The following is a 26,464-nucleotide window of genomic DNA, read 5'->3' on the forward strand; positions in this document are numbered from 1 at the left end:
TTTTAGTAGTTTTTCAATCAAACCTCATACAAAAAACATATTAACTAAACACAACAAATTGTTTTTTTTTCAACCATAATTTCAACCGCAGTTTTATCTAAACACTTCAAAATTAACAACAAACTTAAAAAAAACACTTTTTATTAAATTGTTTTTTTTAAACCACAACCATAATAGTCCAACAGCTTCCTTCATGTAACAGTAGCAGATTATGCAAGCAATAGTCCAGCAGCTAGCGACGTCTCTTAGCTTCTCCTGACGGCAACGATGAAAGCTCCTCCTTTCAGCAGCGTCATGTTCTCTACATCGTAAGCAAGCAGCAGGAAGAGCACACAACCATCGCCAGCCCTTACACTAGCACGCAACCATCACCAACTGAGTGTCCTCCTCCAGCAACGTTAATAATAGCTGCTACTCATCTCCTTTGTATTAGCCGTGATTTCCAGTAGCCAAGAACCAAAACCACAACATCAAGTTTCCTCTCTTCGGTTCTGCACTTGGAACAACACCAACATCGCAAAACAGCAACAATGGTCTGTGGGTAGCAATGTTTGAGCTCCTCTCCTCAGCCGAATGCCAGCCTCCAACCGACAACAGTAGTAACCCGAAAACTCCAGCAAGAGGTTTTCGTGCTATCCCTTACACTAGGTAACGTGTTTTGGCATGTATCAGGTTTTTATTTATTATTATTTTTTTTTTTTTGGTAAGTGGAGAGAAAATGTGAGAAAGACTTCTTTTTGGCTTCTTTTTTTGTTTGGTCTCTCACTTTTTGAGTGCAGGGAATTTTTTTTTTTGTTACTTTCAATTTATTGATCTCTAAAAAAACTTATGATCAAGCAACCAGAAAATAATTTTGTCTTTTTAACTTCTTTCTTTTTATATTTGGTCGCTTTTTAAATTTTTTGTTTTCACATTTTTTTTACATTTTGATATATATATTTTTTTAAAATAACCAACTTCAACATCAACTTAAAAAATATATTAACAATTGAACACGCAGAAAAAGATATTATAAGTGACACAAAAACATCAAAAACATATTTTTTTAGGTTCTTGTTGTTTTTTGCTACTTTTTAAAAAATAAATTAAAAAATAAAGTTAAAATTGGGTAGCAACAACCTAAATCTTAACCCTTACCAAGTTTAATAACCTTGTCTTTTTTTTTTTTATTATTGAACAATTAACAATCTAAAAAATAAAAGGAAGGGTCATAATCAAAATTTAAATAAAAAAAATACGTGCAATTGTTGTCAACATATAGTACCAAGAAAAATTCTAATTTGTGAATTTAAAATTTGAAGCGTACGTTTAATAAAATTAGTTAAGGCTTCAGTGCATTCATAGATATCGATATTATCATAATTTTATTTTTTAAAATCAAATACCAAGTCGGAAATATGAGAGATAGATATAGATAAAAACATATAATCATGTTCTGCAAGAAGCCAAGATTATTTTATTTATTTAAATGTTAATATTTTATAATAATAATAATTTAAATTTCATCGAAATAAAATATTTTTCTAACTAAGTTAACCCCTCAACCTATAACCAGGAGATAGCTCTTACTTAATTTAATAACCTTATCTTAATTGAATGATTTAACAATCTATAAAATAGAAAGAAGGGTCTTAATTAAAATTTAAAACAAACCAAAAACTACATTAAAAATAGGAGGGCTTGAATAAGAGAGAGAGAGAGAGAGATGTTTTCAGGCTTGGTTTACCACACCAATATGCTTGGACAGAAGCTCAAGCCTAGACACACTTGGGCTTGAAAACTTATACCTACATGCCTAGATTTATTATTTTTTTTTTCTCTAATGGGATATATGGATATATTGTTTGCCCTTTTTGTTTATTTTTTTTATATGATGTTTTGCTTGATACATGTCATTTAATTCAAAATACTTAGATTACAAATATCAATTGTTATAGTTGAAAATTTAAGGTCTAACGAATTTAAAAATCCCTTTTTTCAACCCTTTTTTTTTTTTTTACCTAAAAACACTATGGAGACCTTAAAAACTCGTTGGTGATACTAAACTTGGAAAAAATAGGTCCCAATGCACAAAATCACATAATAATAATAATAATAAAAAAAAGCCTTTACAAGATAAGGGCTAAAGAACATCTTAATAAAACACAAAAAAAAAAAAACTTTTTTCATGGCTGGAATCATAGTCAACTTATAACTTTCTTCCTTCTTCATTGTTTTTTATTGACTTTATCTCTCATCTCTTAAATTAGGAATCAAAATGGAAAGAAAATAAATCCTTGAACCAAAACATTTGATCCTCAAACTAAATGGATCAAAAACTAACTTTGATAAAACTTTAAGGGAAAAATGATCAAAAAGCAGAGGGACCAAAAGTTTTTTTTAAAAGATAGCTATATTTTTTCTTCTCATTCAATTTTGGTTTCCTAGCTTTCAAACTTATGCAAATAATAAAATCACATAAATTCTTATAAAATTGAGAACCAACTGAATGGTAAGATGATTTGCCAAGATGATGGTAGTCCCTTGGAGAGTGATGAGAAACAAATTATGAACATCAACTTCTAATAAATTTAATGTCAAAAGACCAAATAAAAAACAAAAAAAAATTAGGATAAAAAAAAAACTATTGTTTTAATAAACAGTGCTTTGTGAAGGGACATTAATTTCAACACATCTTTTAGTGTTTTTTACAATTGTAATTCCTAGTGTACTAGATTAAAATACCTTCATAGAATATTATTGGAAATCACAAAAGGCATGATCCCTGCTTGAGTTTCACCCGGTGAAAATGTGTTAGATATTAAAAATAATTTATAAAATAGGGATGGTGGGACATAATATAGGAGATCCAATTGAGTTAACTTGACCTAAAGTCGTGGACCTTATTCTTGTTTCCATTTGGTTGCTAGATAATTCATGTATTTTTCGCACTCAAGAATAAAGTAAATTGAGGATGTTTCTTGTAGTTTTAGGGTAGTTTTGCTTATTAGTATACTTTTTTTTTAAAAAAAAAAAAACTATTGCTGAAATAATATAATTTAATAAATATCACGTTTCTTAATCATGATTAATGAATAAATCACAGCTTGAAAGATTTCGTGATTAAAAACCACAACAGCTACCAAACCTCAAATTACTTCTGAGTTGAACCCTAAACAATACCGAAACCAACCCTTAACACTAACTAAGCCATAACCATAACTAGTATAAGCAAAAAAAAAAAAAAAAATTCAACCACACTCAATAATCAATTATATTGTCTTCATTTACATATTCACTTGTAAAATTTTGATTTGAAATTCTATCACTCCAAATTAAATTAAAAAATTAAAATATTTGAATCTCAACTTGACCAAGCTAAAACAATTTAAAAATAATTATATGAATATACTAAAACACATGTAAAATACAGAAGGGGCAGAGTCGATGAATAAGGTAAGAGGTAGTGTCTAATCTGTAAAGCAGCTGTCCAATTTTCAACTGCGGTGGTCAATAAACCAGCACAGCTAGCTAGCTAAAGCTACGCCCATCATTCTTCAGCGTATTTATATCTCTAGCTATATATTCTGTGGCTGAATCCCTAACGCCTGCAAGAAGCACACAGCAAATAAACACGTCTATTAACTGCTGGCAGTAAATCGCAAGGTTTTTATGACTGAAGAGAAAGAGACAGTTCACAGCCAGATCAGGAGCACACCCGCTCACCAGAAAGTAGTGCCATCAACAATATCTCATCAAAATATAGAAAATCTCCAACGGTAGGGAAAAGGAGAATTTGTTTTCTAACCCCATGCCTATTTCAATACTCAATATTTCATCATCATATGCAATAACTATTTCTCAGACATTGATAAGAAATCCAGCCACAGAGTACTAAAAGTAGAACATAAAAGGATAAATTAAGCCAATCAAAGCATTCCTACCAAATAGCAAAAAGGTAGATTCTTAACATGCATTGCAAAGGCACAAAATGAAGTTACAAAAGTAAACAAAAAAACATCAAATTCAAACACACAAGCTGACACAAAATATAGAGAGATGGAGGCACAGCCACAAACACTGTATTTGCAAACCGAGTTTCAACAAGCCAGACCTTGGTCTCCATGATATTGAGATACCATTTCCCATCCAATAACATTGAGAATTAGCCACCCCAGCAAAAATCCATTAACCTCAGCAAAAAAACAAAAAAATACAAAATTGGCAGTGAATTATTATACATTGCTGCCACTCTGTTTCATAATTCAAGCAGTGAAATAAAATTTCAAAGAGGACAAGGATCGAGTTCAACAAGTTTGTACCTTCACAAGCTCCAAAATGATTACCTCCTAAAAACAAGTTAATAAAACCCTAAACAAGCTCATCTTTTTCGATTTTTTCACTTGTACTCAAAATTTGGCACTGGTGGTGCATCAAAGCTCTCTAAAATCTCAGTATTGCTTCCGTTTGTATTAGCCTCTGATTCCTTCTTCCCTCCACCGAACCACCCACCAAACCACGAACCCGAATTCGTCCCACTTGCAGATGCACCCTCTTGGGCATGGGCGTGGGGCTGGCCCATAGGAGAACCATGCCCACCAGCCATAGAAGGAACAGGATCTTCAATCATAATAGGCATGTCCTGTTGAGCACTCATTACCTTATTGAGCATAATTCCAGCTCCTTCAATCAAAGCCAGTAACACGCCACCAAAAAGAGCCGACCGACCCGATGCGCCAAGCCCTTGCCGCATGGAGAGGAAGCCACCGGTGGCGGCGCCAGCGATGATCGAGTTCCATGGATCTTCCTTCTGGCGGAGGTAAACCATTGAGCAGTCGAAGGCAGAGAAGAGGCCGCCCCAGACGGCAAAGCTACCGCCAACACGCGGAGCGTTCATGCGAACTGCTTGAGTTCCGCCGATAAGCCGCGTGCCTGTTGGAGAGTTGTAGACTCCTTTGATGAAGTGGAAAGCTGAGCCACCGACGGCTCCCATTCCGAAAGCGCCGCCGATATCATCGATAATACGATCTGGACACGGCTCACGAGAAGTTTCGGGTGTTCCCATATCGGCGATAGGATTCTTAGAGGGAGGTTTTGTTAGGTTCGTTCGACAGGAAAGAAGAGAGAGCGGCAGATTTTTTTTTTTTTTTTAATTTTTCAGCTTTGAAGGAGGGTTTAGAGGAAATGGGGTCTATTTTACGATATTGTCCTTGAAATTACTATATTTTCATTTTGTATTTCGGTTTGTTAACAGAAATAGGACTACTTTTTTATAGTCACTGTTTTTCAGCGGCAGAATTTTATTTTATTTTTATTTTTATTTTTTTTTAACTTTGCAGGAGGGTTTAGAGGAAATTGGACTATTTTATGATATTGTGCTTGAAATTACTATATTTCCTTTTGCATTTCGGTTTGTAATGTCGGTTTGTTAAGAGGAATAGTACTATTTTTATTGTCACCTTTATCTTCGATATTGTTCTTGAAATATACTACGGTTTTTTTTTTTTTTTTTTTTACAATTAAAAAAACTAGAGTATAAAAGAGGTGCTTCATTATTCAAAATTTTCTTGTTTTGGGTTTTAATCTAATTTCACGGGATAAAATTTTAATTTGTAAAAAAAATAGAAAATGTATGGTTAATCTTAAAGTTTTATAATTTTTATTTTGATTTTAAAGTTTTTTTATTCATATTTTAATTCTTGAATTTTAAATAAAATAGAGAAAATAATCAAAAAACAACGAATAAAAAAGAAATTTATTGGTTTGCCACATTCAGGCCACAAAAAAAAGTTATTTTTAATGTTAATGAATTTCATTCGACAATAAAAGTTCCATTGATGTGTTTTTTCTCTTTATCTTGCTTGATAAAATGAATCAAGGTTGTGAGGTTTTTCGGTTTGATTTTGTATTTTTTAATTGATTTTGGAGTGTTCTGAGTTGAGAAATTGATTTATTGACATGATAATGATTATTATTAGATAGTGTTAGATGAAAATAGTTTGTGTGTGAGTGTGTGTTCAAATTTTGTATCTAATTCTACAATTAGACAAGCTTTATATATGTATATAGCAAAAACTAGTTATTTTATATTCATTAGTATTTCTCTGACAATTAAAACAATTGATCGTTTTAGATTAGTCAAGCTAATCGGTTGACCGATTCTTGTAGATTTCAAGACGTTCATCCATGATGAACAAGCAATCACCGGTTCAACTTAGAATCTAGTTTTAATAGTTTTAAATCTGGTGAATCTTGAACTGACCAGATGCATATCAATTGTAAAACCCGACGATTTCGTAAGCATTTATAATTAATTCCAAAGATATGGTACTTAAAAATTTGGGCAATTTTTTGTGTGTCGGTATAACGGCCAACCGATCCATCCCGGAAACTATCAAATGGTTAGATCTTGATGGATTTCTAATTATAGTAGTATATCACATTATCATCGTTTTACTAAAGTTTTGGCAGAGTTCCTTCTATGTTTTTTTTTTTTTGACATCCGAAGTGTCGACATTAATCATCAAATATACATTAACCCTTCATAATCATCTTTTCAAACAACACCCGTCGTAGCAATTCCCGATCCAATCATCCTGGATCATAATTTCATCTCACTAATTATTCATTCTATTGTATCTCATCAACCATCACATACAATTAATTACTCCTATTTGCATGATTAATATTTATGGATAAGAAGCACGTTAAAGATTAACGGCAGAAAGGTTTTTCTCGATGAATACATATTCAAATTAAATTAAGTACATTGTCTTTATAGAACAGGTATATATACATGATATGCATTGTAAATTCCATTTATTTTTACAAGTTTCTACATGTAATGAATTTTTGCTAAAACTATCATCAATTAGCTTATATTACATAATTTTAGTAAAAGTGATGTCCTAGAAGATTATTAGGTGTCTTGGGTGCGAGAAGATCCTATTACAACATTAATTTATACAAGCATACAAAACACAAGAAATAAGATCTAAATTTTTAATGCAATACATATAATGGACATATATTATATTCCTTATATTATGTAGAAACCCCTTAACTTTCCAATACCAAATTCCGGTGATCATCGTGAATCATTTTAGACATTCTTAATTATTGTAATTGGATACTTAACACACACACACACACACACACACACACATATTTCTTTGTCTAGTTTTGACTACTTAAAATAGTCCCGATCATTTTGACATAAATATACTTAGTCAAAACTAATCTCATTAATCATTCGCGATCATCCCAACACAGATGCCAGTAGCCATCATTAATCATTCTTGGTCATCCTAACAGAGATGTCATTAGTCAAAGCTAATGTAACACCCTCAAATTATGATGTCATGAAATCTCAACCATTTCTTTACTAATATCAAGTATTGAATAATATGTCGAAGATTGTGGGAATTTTTTTTTTTTTTGAAAATTTCAGCAAAGTTTCCTTTGTTTTCTGATGTTACCAAGTTATCGACTATACTTCATTCAATCACAATACTCAAAACTTTCATTTTGATCCAACCATCCTGGATCATATCTCATCTCATCTCATCATACAATATTCCACATAACTATACTTCATTGTATTTTCTCAACCTTATATCATCAACATATAAAACATTAATTACAAACAATTATAAATTCAAAAGATTCATATTGAACTAATTATCACATTAACATGCATCCATCTTTTAAACATGCATGATTATAATTAATAAATATTCTTTTCGAGTAGTTTAATAATATTGATTCCTTACTCATACTTTTTAAATATATAAGTACCAAAAGCAAACATCTTCATGACACATATATTACAATCTACGTATAATATAAATTACATATAAAGCAAATATATTACATCCCACAAAATAAACAGATTAAAACACAAAGCCTATATCTAACGCTCCGCATCACTTCGTGAACAACCTGTATACATAACATTAATAAGAAATAAGGAAGATAACACATTAAAAATGATAAAGCTATTATGTGCACAAGTCTTCAAAATATATCAACATTAATAACCCATTTATAATTTATTAATCTTATACTTATAAGATCTCTGTAACCAACACTCATTGTTTAATATATTTTTTTTTATTTGGTAATTCACAAATTTTACCTCAAACCCGACTAACCCTCTTAAATGGCCACTAATCAAACCGGTAATGTCATACGAATTACCCAACATCCGGCTTTTCTCTATCAATAGCCAATATATAACCGGTAATTCCATATGAATTACCCAACATCTGGCTATTCTCTATCAATAGCCAATATATAACCGGTAATTCCATACGAATTACCCAACATCCGGCTATTCTTTATCAATAGCCAATATATAACCGGTAATTCCATACGAATTACCCAACATCCGGCTATTCTCTATCAATAGCCAATATAACCGGTAATTCCATACGAATTACCCAACATCCGGCTATTCTTTATAATAGCCAATCTAACCGGTAACTCCATACGAACCGGTAATTCCATACTATTCTATACTAACCGGTAATTCATGCTAACCAACCGGTAATTCTATACCAACCGGTAATTCCATACTAACCGGTAATTCCATACGAACCACCCGACATCCCCATTATAATACCAACAATTTCTTCTTCTACTTCTTCCATATCATCATGTCATAAACAACTCATAACTAATAATGAAACTTTGAATTTTAAAGAAAAAGATGAATCACCTACCGTCTGCTCGTGATGGCCCAGCTCCTCTTACCTGATGCCCTACTCCCGAAACAACTCCTGAATAAATCAAATTGCACTACATTATTATTTCTCCTACGTGCCTAAATTTGAAGCACATAATATTTTTTTATTATTTAATTGGGGTTTACACCAAAATTTTCATTCATTTATCACTTCATTTTCAACATATAGTTTTAATCAATTTTCTTCTTTTAATTCACTTAAAGAATTCTCCCATGAACTATTCCACCATTTATTTATTCCTTCTTTTCATATTCTCATGATGTTTCTTCACTTGTTCATATTTTGAATACTTCACATAAGATAAAGAACATCATTTCTCAAACATAAAACAATCAAAACTTCATCCCTATATTTCCTCATCCTTAATTACAAGTTCTTTTCTTCAAAATTATTCAATTTCTTTCTTAATTGCTACTTACATTCACTATTTCTATACTATTCTACCTCAATTCCATCATGTTTACTACTTTTCTCAAAACTCCCAAATTCTCATAAGAACCCTAATTTAACAAAAATCAAGAATATAAGAAATTAAATCAAATTTAATTGTCATTGTTTGATTACTTACTCAAATGAACCCAAAAACACTTCATTCAAGTAATAATCTAAATTTTTCATGCTTACCAAGCTAAGTTCTCCCAACTTTTCTTCTCCTCCTAGTGTGGCCAGCCCTCCTCACCTTTCTTATGTCTTCCTTCACTTGATTCTTCCTTAATTTAATGTTCTAAGTCTTTCAATCTTACAAGTTTTAAAGCTCTCTCTCACTTTTTCTTATTTTTCTCTTGATTTCTCACGTCCTTCTCTTATTGTTTTTTTTTTCTTTCCACTTTTGTTACTGCCCAGTCGGCAGTTCATAATAAAAAAAGGGGCTGCCTTGTTTTAGTTTTAATGGAAAATTACCATTTTACCCTTAATGAGCCTTTTTGCTTCCATTTGACGGTCCTTATTCTTTGCTAGCACTATCGAGCTCCGTTCATCCTAAAATTTTAACCAAATTTTATTTAATATATTTTAAGGTTTCTCATAAAATTTCAACTCAATATGATGGCTGGACTTAAAATTACACCCAATAACGTAAGACTAGTCAAATTGTGATTTTTCGTCAACTTTTCTGAATTTTTCTAAAAATTCTGAAATTTTAACCCAAGCTAAGGCATCATATTAGAAGGCTCCACGTAAATTTTTAGAATTTTCTGATAACCCGATCGAGAGTTATGAATTGTTTTCTTTTTGTTTTACATGAAACTAGTCAATTTATAATTTTTCGCCTAGAGGTTTTACAGCTAATCTTGTCAATCATTCCCGGTCATCCCAACACGGATGCCATTAGCCATCAACAGATTAGCTAGTCAACTTCTAATTTACATGTAGATATACATCGTTGTGGTTGATCACAATTTGTATATGTATTTATACAAATTTCTAGCCAGGTGGACATATTCATAATTTATAGGCAACATTCACATAGAATTAGTATTTGTAGGCAACATTCACATAAAAATAGTTTTTTTTTTTTTTGCCTATAGGCAACATTTTTACGATAATACTTTTCTTGTCCGTAGACAACATTCACGCAATAATAATATTCTTCTTCTTGCTGGCAATATTCACACAATAATAATATTTCTCATTCATTGGCAACATTCACACAATAATAATATTTCTTCTACTTGTTGGCAATATTCACACAACAGTAACATTTCTTACTAATTGGCAATGTTCACACCATAATAATATTTCTCCTACTAGTTGGTAACTTTCACGCAACAATATTTATATTGCCCGTAGACAATGTTCACATAGCAATATATTTATCTTGATACATGGTTGTACAAAATATGCATAATGTCTATCACATAATAGCATTGCAAGAATTTAAACAATTTAAAGAAGCAAGGGGGCGACCCTTACCTTGAACTCTAGTTATACATGTTCTTGAGAAGTCATGCGCTGCTTTGAATGCTTCTCCTGAAAATTAGAGACCTATTATTTGAGAAGTACAATTTATGGCAGGAGTGTTTGTTTCTGATCTTACCCATTTATAATTTATATAACATCTAGATGAACAACATATCCAAAATCCAGATCAATCCAACGGTGAAAAGATGATCTGACGGTCAACGAGCGAGGCTTTCTTGAAGGGTGATTTTATAAAAATGTTCTTCCAGTGACAACCCTTAAATGAAGTCTGCTATTGACAATCCCTCTAATTAGAATGTAGATGACATTGAGCATAATAACATATCCAAAGCAACCTAATCCAACAGTGGAAAGTTAAGATATGATTGTCGAAGTTCCTACCCTTTGCTACTTTAACTTATTTCAATGAATTCTTGTGAAAATCTACAAAACTCATGTCCTTCTCTTTCAAGTTCCAACTCCTACTCTTTGTTTTTTTCAAGCTTTATAATTCTTTAAATATAGTCACTTAATTTGCTTTCTTGGATATAATCCTCCCAATAACACTCCCTTTTGATTCAGCTTGAAGAAATGGAGACGATATGAAGAAAATGGGAGAAAAATGGTCTCCCTCATGTTTTTTCCTTTTGTAAAGGACGTGGGCCATCTTTAAAGGAGGAAAGGGGAATATTGTTTTATATAAATTACCAAAATGCCCTTGTGTCATCTTTTTCAATTTACCCAATTTAGAGTACTCTCGTAGAGCCTTCCCAAAATCCAATTAACATGGAATTTTAAGCTAAGATAAACCAGTAAGTCTGGAGATGCCTTACAAAATTTCAGCCCGATTCAATGATTGGATTGAGATATATTATCGATACCATAAAACTAGACAATCAATGTCTTTTACTTTAAAATCTGAATTTCATGCATTACTTTATTTACTTAGATTCTCATGACATTTCCCCTTAATTTATACTCAATGAATTCAATATTACCATATTTATCACTAATTTGTCGTAATAAGTTTATTTATCAGGGTTTACATATCTTCTTGTTTTTCTTATTCTTTTATCCAATGAAACTCATCATTGGTTTCACCAACATTACAAGTTTTAAACTAAAAATCATGACTCTTATTTCAACTTCAACAATACCTTTAAATTTATTTATAGAGATCATTCTCTCTCTCACATGAAACATTTAGTATCATTTCTATTATTTATTAAATTTATTTTCATTTTGAGTCTCCAATACTCATCGAGGTCTTTTTTTTTTTTTTCTATGATCCTATATTTATGCAGGGGTTTACATCAATTCTATAATTCATGCAATGTGAAATGTGTGAATTCATTTTAATTTTTCCTATCAAGTAAGATATAAAGATTTACATGATAAACACTAAATGAATCCTTAAAAACTAAGTCTTCACTTGCTTTATATCTTGGACTTGTTGATTTGTTTCTTTATTTAATTTTTTATGCTTATTGATGATCTTCGTATAAACCTATTTAAACTTAATCTCAACCAAGCATATCATTAGTTTATTTTTGTTTAATTGTTATCATCACAATCTATAAATATTAATATGACTCAAAGGTCATGGTTAACAATCTTTCTATTTTTTATGATGACAATTAATGTATACATATAGATATTAAAAGATAAATATCCCCTTATATTTTGCAATATAGTCCCTTGGAGACTTTAACAATTAACAATAATCTATACATACAGGTTTCTCTCTTTTAATCATATAATCATGTTTTATATCTATTATCACAAATCTTCCAATTCTTCCCTCTTTGTCATTAATGAAAAGTAATAGGGAAAGAATGATAAATCATAAGCGATAGAGAAATAAAATACAAAAACATGCCATAATGTTCAAAATGTAATGTCCATTACAAACAGGGAAAGAAAATACAAAACATAAAAAAGATACAATCATGAAAAAGTGAAAATTCTCTTGGTACAATCGCCTAGGGTGGTTGATTAGTACTTAAAAGCGCATATTTATCAAGGTTTTATATCATCATTTTACACTTAAAGTATCAATAACTCCTTAACTAAAGCATGTTTTATAATAACAAGTCTAATACTATAAAATGCCTTAATATATGGTAAATGTTCATCTTAAATGCAGGCCTATCACATAAATCAAAGGATTGATTGATGAATTCAACTACTGAAATTTGTGAGGATAAAAAAAGGGTGAAACTTAGAAAAGAGATGTTGGTGCAGTCCAAACTGGAACACTGTTCGGTAATTGGGTCATATCTCGAGTTCTAGATGTCCAAATGACCTCAAATGTTTACACAGATTCAGTAAGACATAGGCCTACAACTTCCATGTTTTTATCAAGACCTAAGAAGGCCTTTTTCAAGTCCAAATTATAGCAACAACGGAGAAGTCCGAATCTGTCCTGCAGCCCAAACACTATTCAGTGTTTGGCCCATATCTGGAGTCTTAGAAGTCCAAATCTCCTCTATTTTTTTTCCTAGAAAGCTAAGTCAATTTCCTACAACTTTCATACTTTCAAGTGGACCCAGTTTTGATGCTAGCATTTTCGTTTTATTCAGACAATAAAATAAGGATTTTCACAAAGTTAAAAGTTGGCCACCCACTCAACAATTAGTCATCAAATCAATAATTCTGAATTTTGGCCTATAAAAGGAGGCATTTTCCATGTATTTGGGGGCTTGGTTGTTCAGATCAAGTTCATGCTCTTTATTTCTCTCTTTATGTTTTTTTTTGTAATTCTTAAGTTTTGCTTTCATTAATACCTTGTTTATGCTTTTCATTTCCTTTTCTTTCCTTAGTTAAATTGTATCTTATTTATATTTCTCTTCTTCATTATGTTTAGCTAAGTTTATTATGTCAAGGTGAAAAGGTTACACTAATGGTGTAAGAATAAGTATGGTATAAACTCAACATGGACCTTAATGTTTAATATTAACATGTCTTATCTTTTTATCTTAATAAATCTTAATACCTTGCTTGTTAAATGGTTAATCTAGATTTGTGTTGTATAACACTTGGTACAACAAATGCTTGACATTCTCATAGCCCAACCGTATGGTATTACCTACACCTAGGCTATGAAAGGAACTTGATTTGTTGTTAACATCAGTTAACATCATGAATTCCTGACAATATTTAAAAGTTTGGTGTTATGTAAATAAGATAATTAATATGATCATGTTAATAATTTATAATGAGTTATTAATGACAAATCATCCGATTGGAACCTCCTCCGTGTGTGGTTTTCAAATTGAGTAATAAGAGTTTATATTATACTTGTTTGAAATGCCATTGGTGGATCCTCTAACCTTAACATTTGTTTTTATCATTGTTTAATCTTTACATTAATCTTCCATCTCAAAGTTCTCATTAATTTTTTCCTCCTCTTCTTTTTACTACTACTACTACTACTACTACTACTACTACTACTACTACTACTTACTACTACTATTATTATTATTATTATTATTATTTACATTCTGTTTATATTATATAATATATCTCTTTGATCTTTTCATAAACTCAGTATATAGGCTGGAAACCTGTGACCCGATCTTTTAGATCATTCTCAGGTATAACAACGCCATGTACTGAGTATTACTACTACTACTACTACTACTACTACTACCACTACTACTATTATTATTGCTATTACTATTATTGTTGTTATTGTTGTTGTTGTTGTTGTTGTTGTTGTCTTGTTATTTATAATTTATAAAATTAACCTCTCTATGGTTTGACCCCGGTCTTGCCGGGTTATTTTTACTTCAACACTCCTGCATTTGGGAGAAGACATCAATCTTTTGGTCGTGTCAAGTTTTTGACGCCGTTGCCGGGGAGGTAAATTCTTGTACAAATTATAGTATTTATTTTATTTTATCTTTTCACTTTTCTTGTATCTAACTTTGTTTCTTTTGTTTTGTTTCTTTTTCTTTTGTTTTCTTCTTCCTTTTATTCTCTTTCTACACGTGCATGAGTGTTTGGTCACGTACATTAAGTGGTAGACTTTGTAAGGTATCCTTATCATTTTCAAAAAATATGGCCGAAGAAGATAACCAGTCACTTCATAATGAGAATAATCGTGTTAGGACACTTAGAAACCACATGAATCCCACAAGAACAAGTGCACCCTCATGCATAGTTTTCCCTTGTGATGCATCCCATTTTAATTTTAAGCCAGACATTATTCAACTTTTACCTTCTTTTCATGGCTTAGATCTAGAAAATCCATGCTTATATTTGAGAGAATTTGAAGAAGTTTGTAACACCTATAATGACTTAAATTGTAGCATGAATACCATTAGATTAAAGCTTTTTTCCTTTTTCATTAAAAGATAAAGCTAAAACACGGCTACAAAATCTTAGGTCAGGATCCATTCATGCTTGAGATGAAATGCAACAACAATTTTTAAAGAAGTTTTTTCCATCTCACAGAACCAACTCTTTCAAAAGACAAATCATAACTTTCACGCAAAAACCAGGAGAAATATTTTACCAATGTTGGGATAGGTATCGAGACTTGATTAATACTTGCTCTCATCATGGTTTTGAAATATGGAGATTGGTTTCATATTTTTATAAAGGATTAACACCTAAAGATAGGTAAATGGTGGAATTGATGTGCAATGGAACTTTTGAAGATAAAGACCCTGATGAAGCAATGGAGTACCTAGACTTGCTAGCTGAAAATGCACAAAATTAGGACACTACGGGTACTTATGAGGCACCAAGTAAAACCCAACCTCATACATCTAGTGGAGGTATGTATAACCTTAGGGAAAATCATGACCTCCAAGCCAAGTTTGCATCTTTAGGTAGAAAAGTCAAGGTATTAGAATTGAAAAAGAGTGGTCAATTAAAATCTGTTCAAGATATTGTGTGTCAAATCTGTGCAACAAATGAACATGCAACCAATGATTGTCCAACTTTGCCTTCTTTCAAGGAATGCCTCCATAAACAAGCTCATGCTTTAAACAATTTTCAAAGGTCCAATCATAACCCATACTCGCAAACATATAACCCTGGTTGGAGAAATCACCTGAATTTCAGTTGGAAGAGTGATAACAACAATGCACAAACTTCACAGCCACCATTTTAAGCACACCATAATTTCTAAAATTCTCATGGATATGCACCTCTTTATGCTCCACCTCCTAGAAGAAATCTTGAGGAAACATTGCATGTATTCATTGAAAAGCAAGAGACAATCAACACTTAACTTGCTCAAAGCATGACAAATTTTAAAGATGCTCTTGCAAAATTCCAGTTTTCAAGAGAAAGATAAGTTTCCATCTCAACCACAACAAAATCCAAAGGGGCAATATAATGCAAATGCAAGTAGTTCTGGAAGCCAACACATGGATTAAGTCAAATCAGTCATCACTCTTCGTAGTGGTAAGGTTATTGAAAAACTCACTCTTGAACCTTGTGAGAAAAATGATGAATCAATCTCTGAGGGTAAGGAAGGGGTTGAATCTGAACATTGCAAAGAAAAGACTGATTTCCCACCAGCACTTCCATTTCCTCATGCCATGACCAAACAGGAAGCAATCGATGATGAAAAAGGCACCGAAAATGTTGTGGCGGATCATTTGTCAAAGTTGACAATAGATTCGACATCTAACATCACACCAATCAATGATTACTTTTCCTGATGAATCTTTACTTTCTCTTAGTTCAATGCCTTGGTTTGCTAAAAATAACAATTATCTTGCTTCAGGATTTTTGCCAACTCATTTGGATAACCAAGATAAAAGAAAGTTTTTGAGCGACGTGCAAAACCTTTATTGGGATGACCCTTACTTATTCAAATATTGTCCTGATCAAAAATTTCAAAGATGCATTCCCGACAATGAGGTAAGTAGTGTCATTAAATTTTGTCACTCTGAAGCATGTGGGGATCATTTCTCATCAAAAAAGACGACTGCAAAAATCTTACAAAGTGGATTTTACTGGCCCACCACGTTTAAGGACTCATATGCATTATGCAAAACCTGTGAAAATTATCAAAAGGTAGGATTTATTTCAAAACATAGAGAGTCATTAAATAATCTTCTATTGACTCTTAAGTCTCATCGTAGTGGAGATGTGCATCGGACAATTCATGATTTATGACCCTATTTTCATAAAGAACAAGCTCATCATAGTCTTAAGAATCTGACTATATAAAAAAAAAAGACCCTGTTTGCCAGTTTTTAAGAAAACTGGATGGGAAGCCTATCCCCGACCCATAGAGGGCGTTTAAGCTGTTCTTGGACGTAAAACCAAGGAAAGGTGTGAGCCACAATCACAACTACCTGTACATCCATATTTTTTTTTTTTCAAAAAAAAAACGGGGAGAAAGAGAGAAAGACTCCAACTGGCTTCCATATGTGTGATATAATTGCATTTTCTTTTTCTCATCTATAAAACCTTCTTCTTCTTTCCTTCATTTCTACTCAACCCATACAAGCATAAACAAGTCTTGAAATGGCAAGATCCTCAGCTCTTAAAATAAAAAATATTTGTGTTTTTTGTGGATCTAGTCCTGGGAAAGAAAAAGAGTTCTTAGAATCAACAAATCATCTTGGTCAGATACTAGCTAAGCGGAAGATTCATTTAGTGTATGGAGGAGGCAGCCTTGGGTTAATGAGGGGAGTGTCAAAAGCTGCATTTTTAGGAGGTAGTCAAGTTTTGAGGGTTGTCCCCAAAGCTTTAGCACAAGGGGACATCATTGGAAAAATAATTGGAGAGGAATTACAGGTCCCCACAATGTCTGATCGACTAAATGCAATGTTTAACCATGTTGATGCCTTCATTGCCTTGCCAGGTGGTCTGGGCACATTGGAAGAGATCTTTCATATTTCCTCTTGGGCTCAACTGCACATTCACCATAAACCCATAGGTTTGTTAAATGTTAATGGTTTTTATGATAAGTTGTTGTCTTTTCTTGATCATGCTGTGGAACATGAATTTCTAACATCTTCAGCACGACAAATCATAATCTCAGCTGCTACTGCTGAACAATTGATTGACCAACTACAATCTTTCATCCCTGTAATTAATCCCTCCATGAGTCGCATAAATTGGTTAACTAAGGAAAGCCGTAAAAAGCTTAGATTGGATTTGAGCCTTTGTTTGTAAGAACTTTGTGTCTTTTGGTTTTATTATTGTGTTTTGTTGTTTCTTATATTTGTTTAAGTGTGTTTCAGGTTTGTCAATGTTCGTTATTTCAGGTGATGTCTTCTATACTCTATCTTTCTACCTTAAGACAATGAGGACAATGTCTCATTTTGGTTGGGGGGAAAGGGTAGTAGTTGATATTTAAAAAAAAAAATTGTGTTTTTTATTTCATAAACTATTTGCAAAACTGTTGTTACTAAAATGACAGAGTAAAAGGAATTCTTTTGTTAAAGTGACTCTTGAGATGCATCTTAGTAAACATTCTTAACAAGGTCTATCAGAATACTTCTTGAAATATTCAAGTTTACAAACTCTCGTATTGTTAGCACTTGATTCTGCTTATATGCTCATTTAACAAGTATTCATAAATCTTCATTTTCACACACACACTTTAACATATGATTGTAGGTTGCACATTAGATTATTAGATTATTTATGTTCTTTTGTTAAAGGTAACAATTAAGAGAAAGAGATAGTACACCATTTGCAAAAAAAAAACAAATCGATAATATTGATGATAATAAAAATGTAAATAAGTTTGGTTTCGTAGCCTCCCTAATCTAAGCAATTAAACCCGAAGGGGTGTTTTAACACCTGATACCCTAAAGTCAATTGACTTGGGAGCTATTGGCCCAAAGCTTGTTACATGGGTTATGGAGAAAAGCTTAAGGGAATCAAACATTGCACTATCTACGTATCAGTATCTGCAACCCGAGTTGCTAAGCTCGTATGGGTGTCTCAACACTTAATGTCCTAAGACCAACTGGTCTAGGAGTCATTAGCCTAAAACTTGTTACATGGGTTAAAGATACATTGTGTTTTAAGTTGTATGTGTATATAAATAAAAAAAAATAAAAAAAAAAAGAAGAAAAAAATAATAATAATAATCCCAACCTAAGAAAGTTAACCTTAAACATACGAACATAATATTGTTTTCTTCCAACAAAAGCCCCATCATCTATGTTTTCATACATTGAGCACATAAAAAGAAGGTTTATTAATATCTTGTTTAAGAAATATAAAGCAAGAATATAAATTTAATGAGAGTTTGTTTATCTGGATAGATTAATGAAAGTTGAATGATGAATGCCTTGCTTTGTGGAACTTGCAAATTGTTTTTCTATTTTCAAGCCTTGATTACTAGGGACTAGTAATAAGCTGGTTGGGGGGTGTGATTAGTATTTAAAAGTGCATATTTATCAAGGTTTTATATCATCATTTTGCACTTAAAGTATCAATAACTCCTTAACTAAAACATGTTTTATAATAACAAGTCTAATACTATAAAATGCCTTAATATATGGTAAATGTTCATCTTAAATGCAGGCCTATCACATAAATCAAAGAATTGATTGATGAATTCAACTACTGAAATTTGTGAATATAAAGAGAGGGTGAAACTTAGAAAAAAGATGTTGGTGTAGTCCAAACTGGAACATTGTTTGGTAATTGGGTCATATCTCGAGTTCTAGATGTCCAAATGACCTCAAATTACACAGATTCAGTAAGATATAGGCCTACAACTTTCATGTTTTCAATTCCAAATTATAGCTACAACGTAGAAGTCCGAATCTGTCCTGCAGCATGAACACTGTTCATTGTTTGGCCCATATTTGGAGTTCTAGAAGTCCAAATGACCTCAAATTTTTACACAGATTTGTTAAGACAATTTCTTGCAACTTTCATGTTTTCAAGTGGACTTATTTCTGATGCTAGCATTTTCATTTTATTCAGACAATAAGATAAGGATTTTCACAAAATCAAGAGTTGGTCACCTACTCAACAATTAGTCATCAAATCAATAATTCCAAATTTTGGCCTATAAAAGGAGGCATTTGCCATATATTTGGGGGCTTGGTTGTTCAGATCAAGTTCATGCTCTTTATTTCTCTCTTTATATTTGTTTTTGTAATTCTTAAGTTTTGCTTTCATTAATATCTTGTTTATGCTTTTCCTTTCCTTTCCTTTCCTTAGTTAACTTGTATCTTATTTATGTTTCTCTTCTTCATTATGTTTAGCTAAGTTTATTATGTCAAGGTGAAAAGGTTACACTAATGATGTAAGAATAAGTATGGTATAAACTCAACATGGACCTTAATGTTTAATATTAACATGTCTTATCTTTTTATCTTACTAATTCTTAATACCTTGCTTGTTAAATGGTTAATCTAGATTTGTGTTGTATAACACTTGGTACAACAAATGCTTGACACTCTCATCACCCAACCGTATGGTATTACCTACACCTAGGCTATGAAAGGAACTTGATTTGTTGTTAACATCAGTTAACATCATGAATTCCTGACAATATTTAAAAGTTTGGTGTTGTGTAAATAAGATAATTAATATGATCATGTTAATAATTTATAATGAGCTATTAATGACAAATCATTCGATTTGAACCTCCTCCGTGTGTGGTTTCCAAATTGAGTAATAAGAGTTTATACTATACTTGTTTGAAATACCATTGGTGGATCCTCTAACCTTGACATTTATTTTTATCATTGTTTAATATTTACATTAATCTTCAATCTCAAAGTTCTCATTAATTTCTTGCTCCTCTTCTTTTTATTACTACTACTACTACTACTACTATTATTACTATTACTATTACTATTACTATTATTATTATTATTTTATTATTATTATTATTATTATTATTTACATTCTATTTATATTATATAATATATCTCTTTGATCTTTTCATAAACTTAGTATATAGGTTGGAAACCTGTGACCCGATCTTTTAGATCATTCTTAAGTATAACAACACCACGTACTGAGTATTATTATTATTATTATTATTATTGCTATTACTATTAGTGTTATTGTTGTTGTTATTATTGTTGTTGTTGTTGTTGTCTTGTTATTTATAATTTATACAATTAACCTCTTTGTGGTTCGACCCCGATTTTGCCGGGTTATTTATTACTTCGACACTCCTGCACTTGGGAGAAGACATCAATTTTTTAGTCCTGTCAGTGGTGCATATCAATAGAGTAGATTTGTCATCATGGTCTTGATATCATGGAAGTTGTCGATCATATACTTTTGATTAGTAATGATGTGTGCGCTATAGTCTTAAAGATAGCTCACATATGTCTTAATATGGGCTATGTGATCTCCAATTCTATTTTTTTTTAGCATGAGCACCAACCTAGTCTTTAGAAACCCAAGCATTGTTGTTAGTTACTATATATCCAGTGGCGGAGCCACGTAGGGGTAAGAGGGGGCAATTGCCCCCTCCCCCTCCCAATTAATTAGGAACCCTCCACAGCAAGAGAAGCATTTGATGGTGAGGTAAAAGCACAAAAATGAATGTCTTTGGTCCTCTATTTGATAGTCCGATTCATCAATGCTATTATTGATTCCACTTTAATTATTTCATGGTGTAAAGCTATGTTACTTTTTAAAATAATTTATATAAATTAATAGTAGATAAATTAATATCCAAACTACTTTTCTATTTGTTTTATTATATAATTTTAGTTTTATTTGAAAATGTTAGGGTTTATAATAATTTATGGGTTTGTTGAATTAATATGTGTATGGATAATATTATAAGCTAATAGATATGAAATGAAATGAGTTTTGATGAACTGGTAAGTATTTATTATGAATTTTATATGAAAAATGATAATAATAAATTTATTAATGATTAAGAATGAAATACAGGAACTAAAAAAATTAAGGACATAATAAATAAATTAAAAAAAATATATTTTAATATTTATATTTAATCCACTTGTACAAAACAACAAGCTAGCAAGAACAACATTAATTTGTGACAATTCTTTTAAGCTATGATTTTAGATGTTACGTACTATATGTCAGCATAAAATTACTACCAAAAACTTTCTCAATCCTTAGAAAATTTAGAATAAATAAATGAAAATTTGTTATATATATTGAGAAAGATATTTTTCATGAGATTAAAAATAAAATTATTATGAAACAGTTTTAAAATATTAAATCTCGAAGAGAACAATTATAATGTAAGTTTTTTTTATTTTAAAAGTATTCTTAAATTAATTTTGCTTAACTTGAGTTGATATATATATTTCAAATTAATTTCTATATATAACACATGTATGTATAACATATAATATCAAATATTTGTTAGTAATTTGCCCCCTCATTTAAAAAATCCTAGCTCCGCCACTGTATATATCCCATATTGTTAAGGGTTCTTGAGTCTATTTCCATTTCCTTTGAATATGGGTTCTTATCCATATTAGTGAGCAAAATCTCAAAGTACTAAAAAATCTTGGTGAGACACTAACCATAAGGTGAATATTTTTATTTTTATCATATGTCATGATCATATTTTTCATCATAATATAGGATAAGTTAATTTGATGACCTTTAATCACGCAGTCAATCAAGCACATATCCATAAAGGTTACTTCATTATAATGTCCTTTCTTTGGTAATATATTATGTGTAATGATTCCGTGAATAAGCCTAGGTTATAAGAGTAAGTCCTGGCTTTTAATCTTAGCATATGGTGCAAAGTCCAATTGATCAGTATGTTATGCTATAACTTCATCATACACAAAATCACCTATTGTAGGTATATATTTAACCACAAATACTATAAGCCCTTCATTGCTTATACCTAAAATGTTACCTAGAGTCTCATAATCAAATTCAATTCGCTTACTTTATAAATGACTGACTATCCTAGGCTCTATATTGATATGCATGTTTGCAAATAACATTTTAACAAGCTTAGGATATATGGGTTTCTTCAAATGAAACATATTATCCCAACCTAAATAATCAAATATTGTATCAATCCCAAAATCACTTAACACACTTTTTAAACCCCTTTCAATTGTAATAGATTGATTTGCAAAAAAAATTTATAAACTTCTATACAATATCACTTCAAGGAAAATCAGGATCATTTACCTATTTTCTCCTTGATTTTGCGTCTTTATAACATTTCTTAGGTGCCACTTAGCTTGAATCTTTAAGAAATTAACCCCAATTGAGCTTAGTTTGGTGAAATTTAAGTGATTTAAGAGTAGGGTTTCTGTTTGGGGTTAGCGTTCTTTAATTTTAAGGATTCTATCACTATTGAAAAATGACAACAATATTTATATTGTCAAGCAACCGATCGACCGGTTGCATTGAGTTAGTTAAAACATTCGATCGGTTTAACCCCAGCCTTGAAATTTCTCAATTTTATCTTTTGATCCTTTTTATAAAATTAAAAAAGTTCCTTTTTCATGTAAAAATCAAGTCTAAAAATCAAAGAGATAGAGGGGTCAAAATTTAAAATTTTGGGTAGTAGCTAATTTATTTGTGCTTTGTCTCAATTGGTTGACTAGTTTACACAAAATTTAGATTTTTCTATATTTTCTATTTTAGATATATTTCATGAGTCCAATTATGCCCTTTTGTCTAATTTATAGACTAAAAAATTGAACCTAACTAAAAAATCAAAATGTTATTATTCACACAATAGCAAATACTTTATTTCTTTGTTTCAACCGATTGCTTGTTTGAATTGGTACGACAAACTGGTTAATCGGTTCATCCCAGAACTTCACTGGCAGTGAATTTCACAGTTAAAATAGATTTTTCATGTTAAGGGGTATATATTTTATTACTCAAATAGATCCAACTTATTTCCAATAATGTATACGCGCACAAAGATAAAACCTTAAATGTCATTAGCATGAATAAAGTCTAAATTTCTCCTTATTTTGCAAAAGCGATCCTTACCTAAAAGCTTTGTAAATATATCTACTAATTGATGCTTTGTGCTTACAAACTCAAGTACAATATCACCTTAAGAATTTTAAAGGCATAGTCACGTGGTCTAAAATACACGAGATCGAAATTATTCAAGAATCCACATGGGCTTTCTTCACATCAAACTCTCTCTATCTCTCTCTCTCTCTTTAAAAATTTTATTGTTTCAACAAGGGATATTAAATTAAAAAAAAAATACATCTTCTAGTGTAAAATATGAGAGAGATCATCATTTATTCACACAATGTTCCTTTTTATTAGACTTTTTTTTTCCACCTTGATCATTAATTTTTTTTATTTGATATTGTATTGATTGGGATTTAGGGTTGATGATTAGTTTCAATTTATCTTTTCCATCGTTATCATGATTATCACATTAAACATTAACGAGGACCTCTAAAAATTAAAGGGAAATATGAAAAATGAAGTCATCACCTAAATTTTTAAAGAAACAAATAATCTTAAAAAATACATTGATTCCAAAGATTTAAGTAAGTTATTGGTTATGACTAAGAGAAGATAAAAATCACTCTTACCTTTGTTATGTGTTTTGTTCTAAATTTATTTTACGCATGTCATTAACTATCTAAATTATTTTCCGAGCTTATTCACAAGTTGTTTATTGTTGATGGATATTCTTCGAGTTAGCCTCAGGCTTTGAATTAAAAGTCTCACAACAATTTATTTTAGTTTTTTTATTTATAAATATTTCTTGATCTTTTTATCACTATGACAAAAAAAAAAAAGATGAAAAGAATGCCAGGCTCGTTCCATGTTGGTCTCTATTCAAAGGAGACTCGTAGACTTATTATTGACCTCGTTATTTATTTTAAAAATGTTACTCTAGGTATATATTTGTCTCTAAAACTAGGAGACATATTGACCTAATCATTAAAATCATGTCTTTAAAAACAACGCTAACTTAGCAACTACTCATTGTCTCGTTATTGAACTAGTTTTAAGGTTTTAAAGAAAAGCGTGTTATGCCTATATCGGTCTTTAAAAACTACGAGACATATTGACCTAACTATTAGAACCAAGATTAATAAAAAATAAATGATGAGAACTTGATGAAAACTCATCAATGTTGTTTTTGTCTTTTTTTTTTAATAAATATTTACACACACATACACACATGAAAAGACGAAAGTATATTTTATGAAGTATAATTAACACTAATATAAAACCAATAAAAATAAAATAACATAAAAGTAAAATGACAAAATGCATGGTTGAATAATAACCTACTTCAAGAAATAATTTTTTACACGTATTGCGAAGTGAACAAAACTAAAATGTATATTATTTTCATTTGTGAATAAGAAAAAAAAATGCAAAAACCCCACTGGAAAAGAAGAAAAGAAGAATTTGTCTCACTTTAGGGCTGATTCAAGTGAGGGAGGAGCTGTTGTGTTGAAAAGGACGATGGTGTGGTAGTGATGGTATGATTTTCAAATGTTTTCTCTCTCTACTTTGAGTTTTTTTCTCTTTGGTTTTTGCCTCATTTTCTCTCTGTTTTTTTTTTCTTTTCCTCCCTACTACTTATTGGTTCACAACACTTCCACTTTGGGTTTTTTTTGGGTTTTGATTTTTTTTCTCTTTTTCTTTCCATTTCTTCCCTTTTCTTCCATTTCATCTCTTGGCTCTCTTCTTTTAGCTCAAACTCTCATTTTCTTCTCTCTATTTCTAACTTGGTATTTTCTCTTTAAACTGGCTTATATTGTTTCTTGCTTTACCCTATTATTTATAGGTAATGATGAAGCTCTTGGAACCTTTCTTGGTGGAATGTTCGTGGCCATCAAGTTCTCTTAGGTCAATCTCAACTCTCTATTATAATTGTATATTTTGGCCAAACATGCTTGTGTTGCCCTCTTTACACTAGTTTTGCAGTGATTTTAAAAGGTCAAAGCATGTATTTTTTTTATTATCAAGAATGTAGTACACATGCAAAAGAGGAGAATGGTGTGTTGTTTGATCTTTTTTACAAGCGTGGGAAAGAAAGAAAAAAAGGTCAAAGTTGAGCCAAAACTATGAAACAAATAAGACAAAGTTGCAAATCTCATTAAACAGAAAAAGGAACTATTCAAGCCATGTACTAAAATGATGTTATTTTGGTGCTTTGGCCTTTTTATTTCCTGATTTTCGTTAAAAAATGACATTGTTTTGCCCAAAACACATTGTTTATTTAAATAGAATTTTCATGTTTCAAAATAAGTCCTTTAATTTCTTCATTTTTTTAATATAGTCATTGGATATTTTTTTATTTTTAGTCAATTTCAACCTTTTTCTCTTTATTTATTTCAATTTAGTCCTTAACTACATTTAAAATAGTTTTTGTATATTGCTTTCTTTTCCAATTCAGTAATTGACTTTTCAATTTTCATTTTTAACCAATTTCAACCATTTTCTTTCAATTTTTTCTCAATTTCATCCCTGATTGCTTTAAAATAGTCCTTGCACATTAACACCTTTTCTAATCCAGTATATGGCTTTTCAATTTTTAGCCAATTTCAATCATTTTCTCTCAATTTCATTTCTAATTGTATTTTTTTTCTTTTCTAATCTTTTTTGTTTCATATATATTCTTTTGGGATGTTTAAGAGGTGTAAAAAAAAAAAAATCTAATTATGATAACTTCTTTCTCTTTACAATACTTATGGAATAAAATCTATGGAAATTTAGTCAAGTTTAATACCCACGAGACTTTTATATTGAAATTCTTGTTGCTAAAATTGAGCAAACACATCTTTATAAATTAAAATATTCTTAAGCATTAAAGATGAAGAATCCCACCTCGTTGTGCAATCAAACCCATTTTTTTGGTTATATGAATATGAACATGATCAGTTTTTCATCAAACTTTATCTCTTTTTTGGTGAAGTTCTTCAATA

General features: G+C 30.9%; 1 protein-coding gene across 2 annotated transcripts; it reads right to left on the minus strand.

Annotated features, from left to right (window-relative positions):
- Positions 1–3,221: 3,221 nt before the first annotated feature.
- LOC118030223 (mitochondrial import inner membrane translocase subunit TIM17-2) lies at positions 3,222–5,168 on the minus strand. Of its 2 annotated transcripts, none has more exons than XM_035034243.2 (2): positions 4,302–5,168; positions 3,222–3,587 (listed from the first exon to the last, which is right to left on the minus strand). In XM_035034243.2, the coding sequence occupies exon 1, from the start codon at positions 5,042–5,044 to the stop codon at positions 4,379–4,381; it is 666 nt and encodes a 221-aa protein (XP_034890134.1). In that variant the 5' UTR covers positions 5,045–5,168; the 3' UTR covers positions 3,222–3,587; positions 4,302–4,378. The 2 variants fall into 2 exon arrangements, with proteins under 2 accessions (XP_034890134.1, XP_034890131.1); XM_035034240.2 differs by having other exon boundaries at positions 4,094–5,168.
- Positions 5,169–26,464: the final 21,296 nt, after the last annotated feature.

The sequence above is a fragment of the Populus alba genome, chromosome 12 (assembly GCF_005239225.2).
Source record: "Populus alba chromosome 12, ASM523922v2, whole genome shotgun sequence".
Classification (NCBI taxonomy): Eukaryota; Viridiplantae; Streptophyta; class Magnoliopsida; order Malpighiales; family Salicaceae; genus Populus; species Populus alba.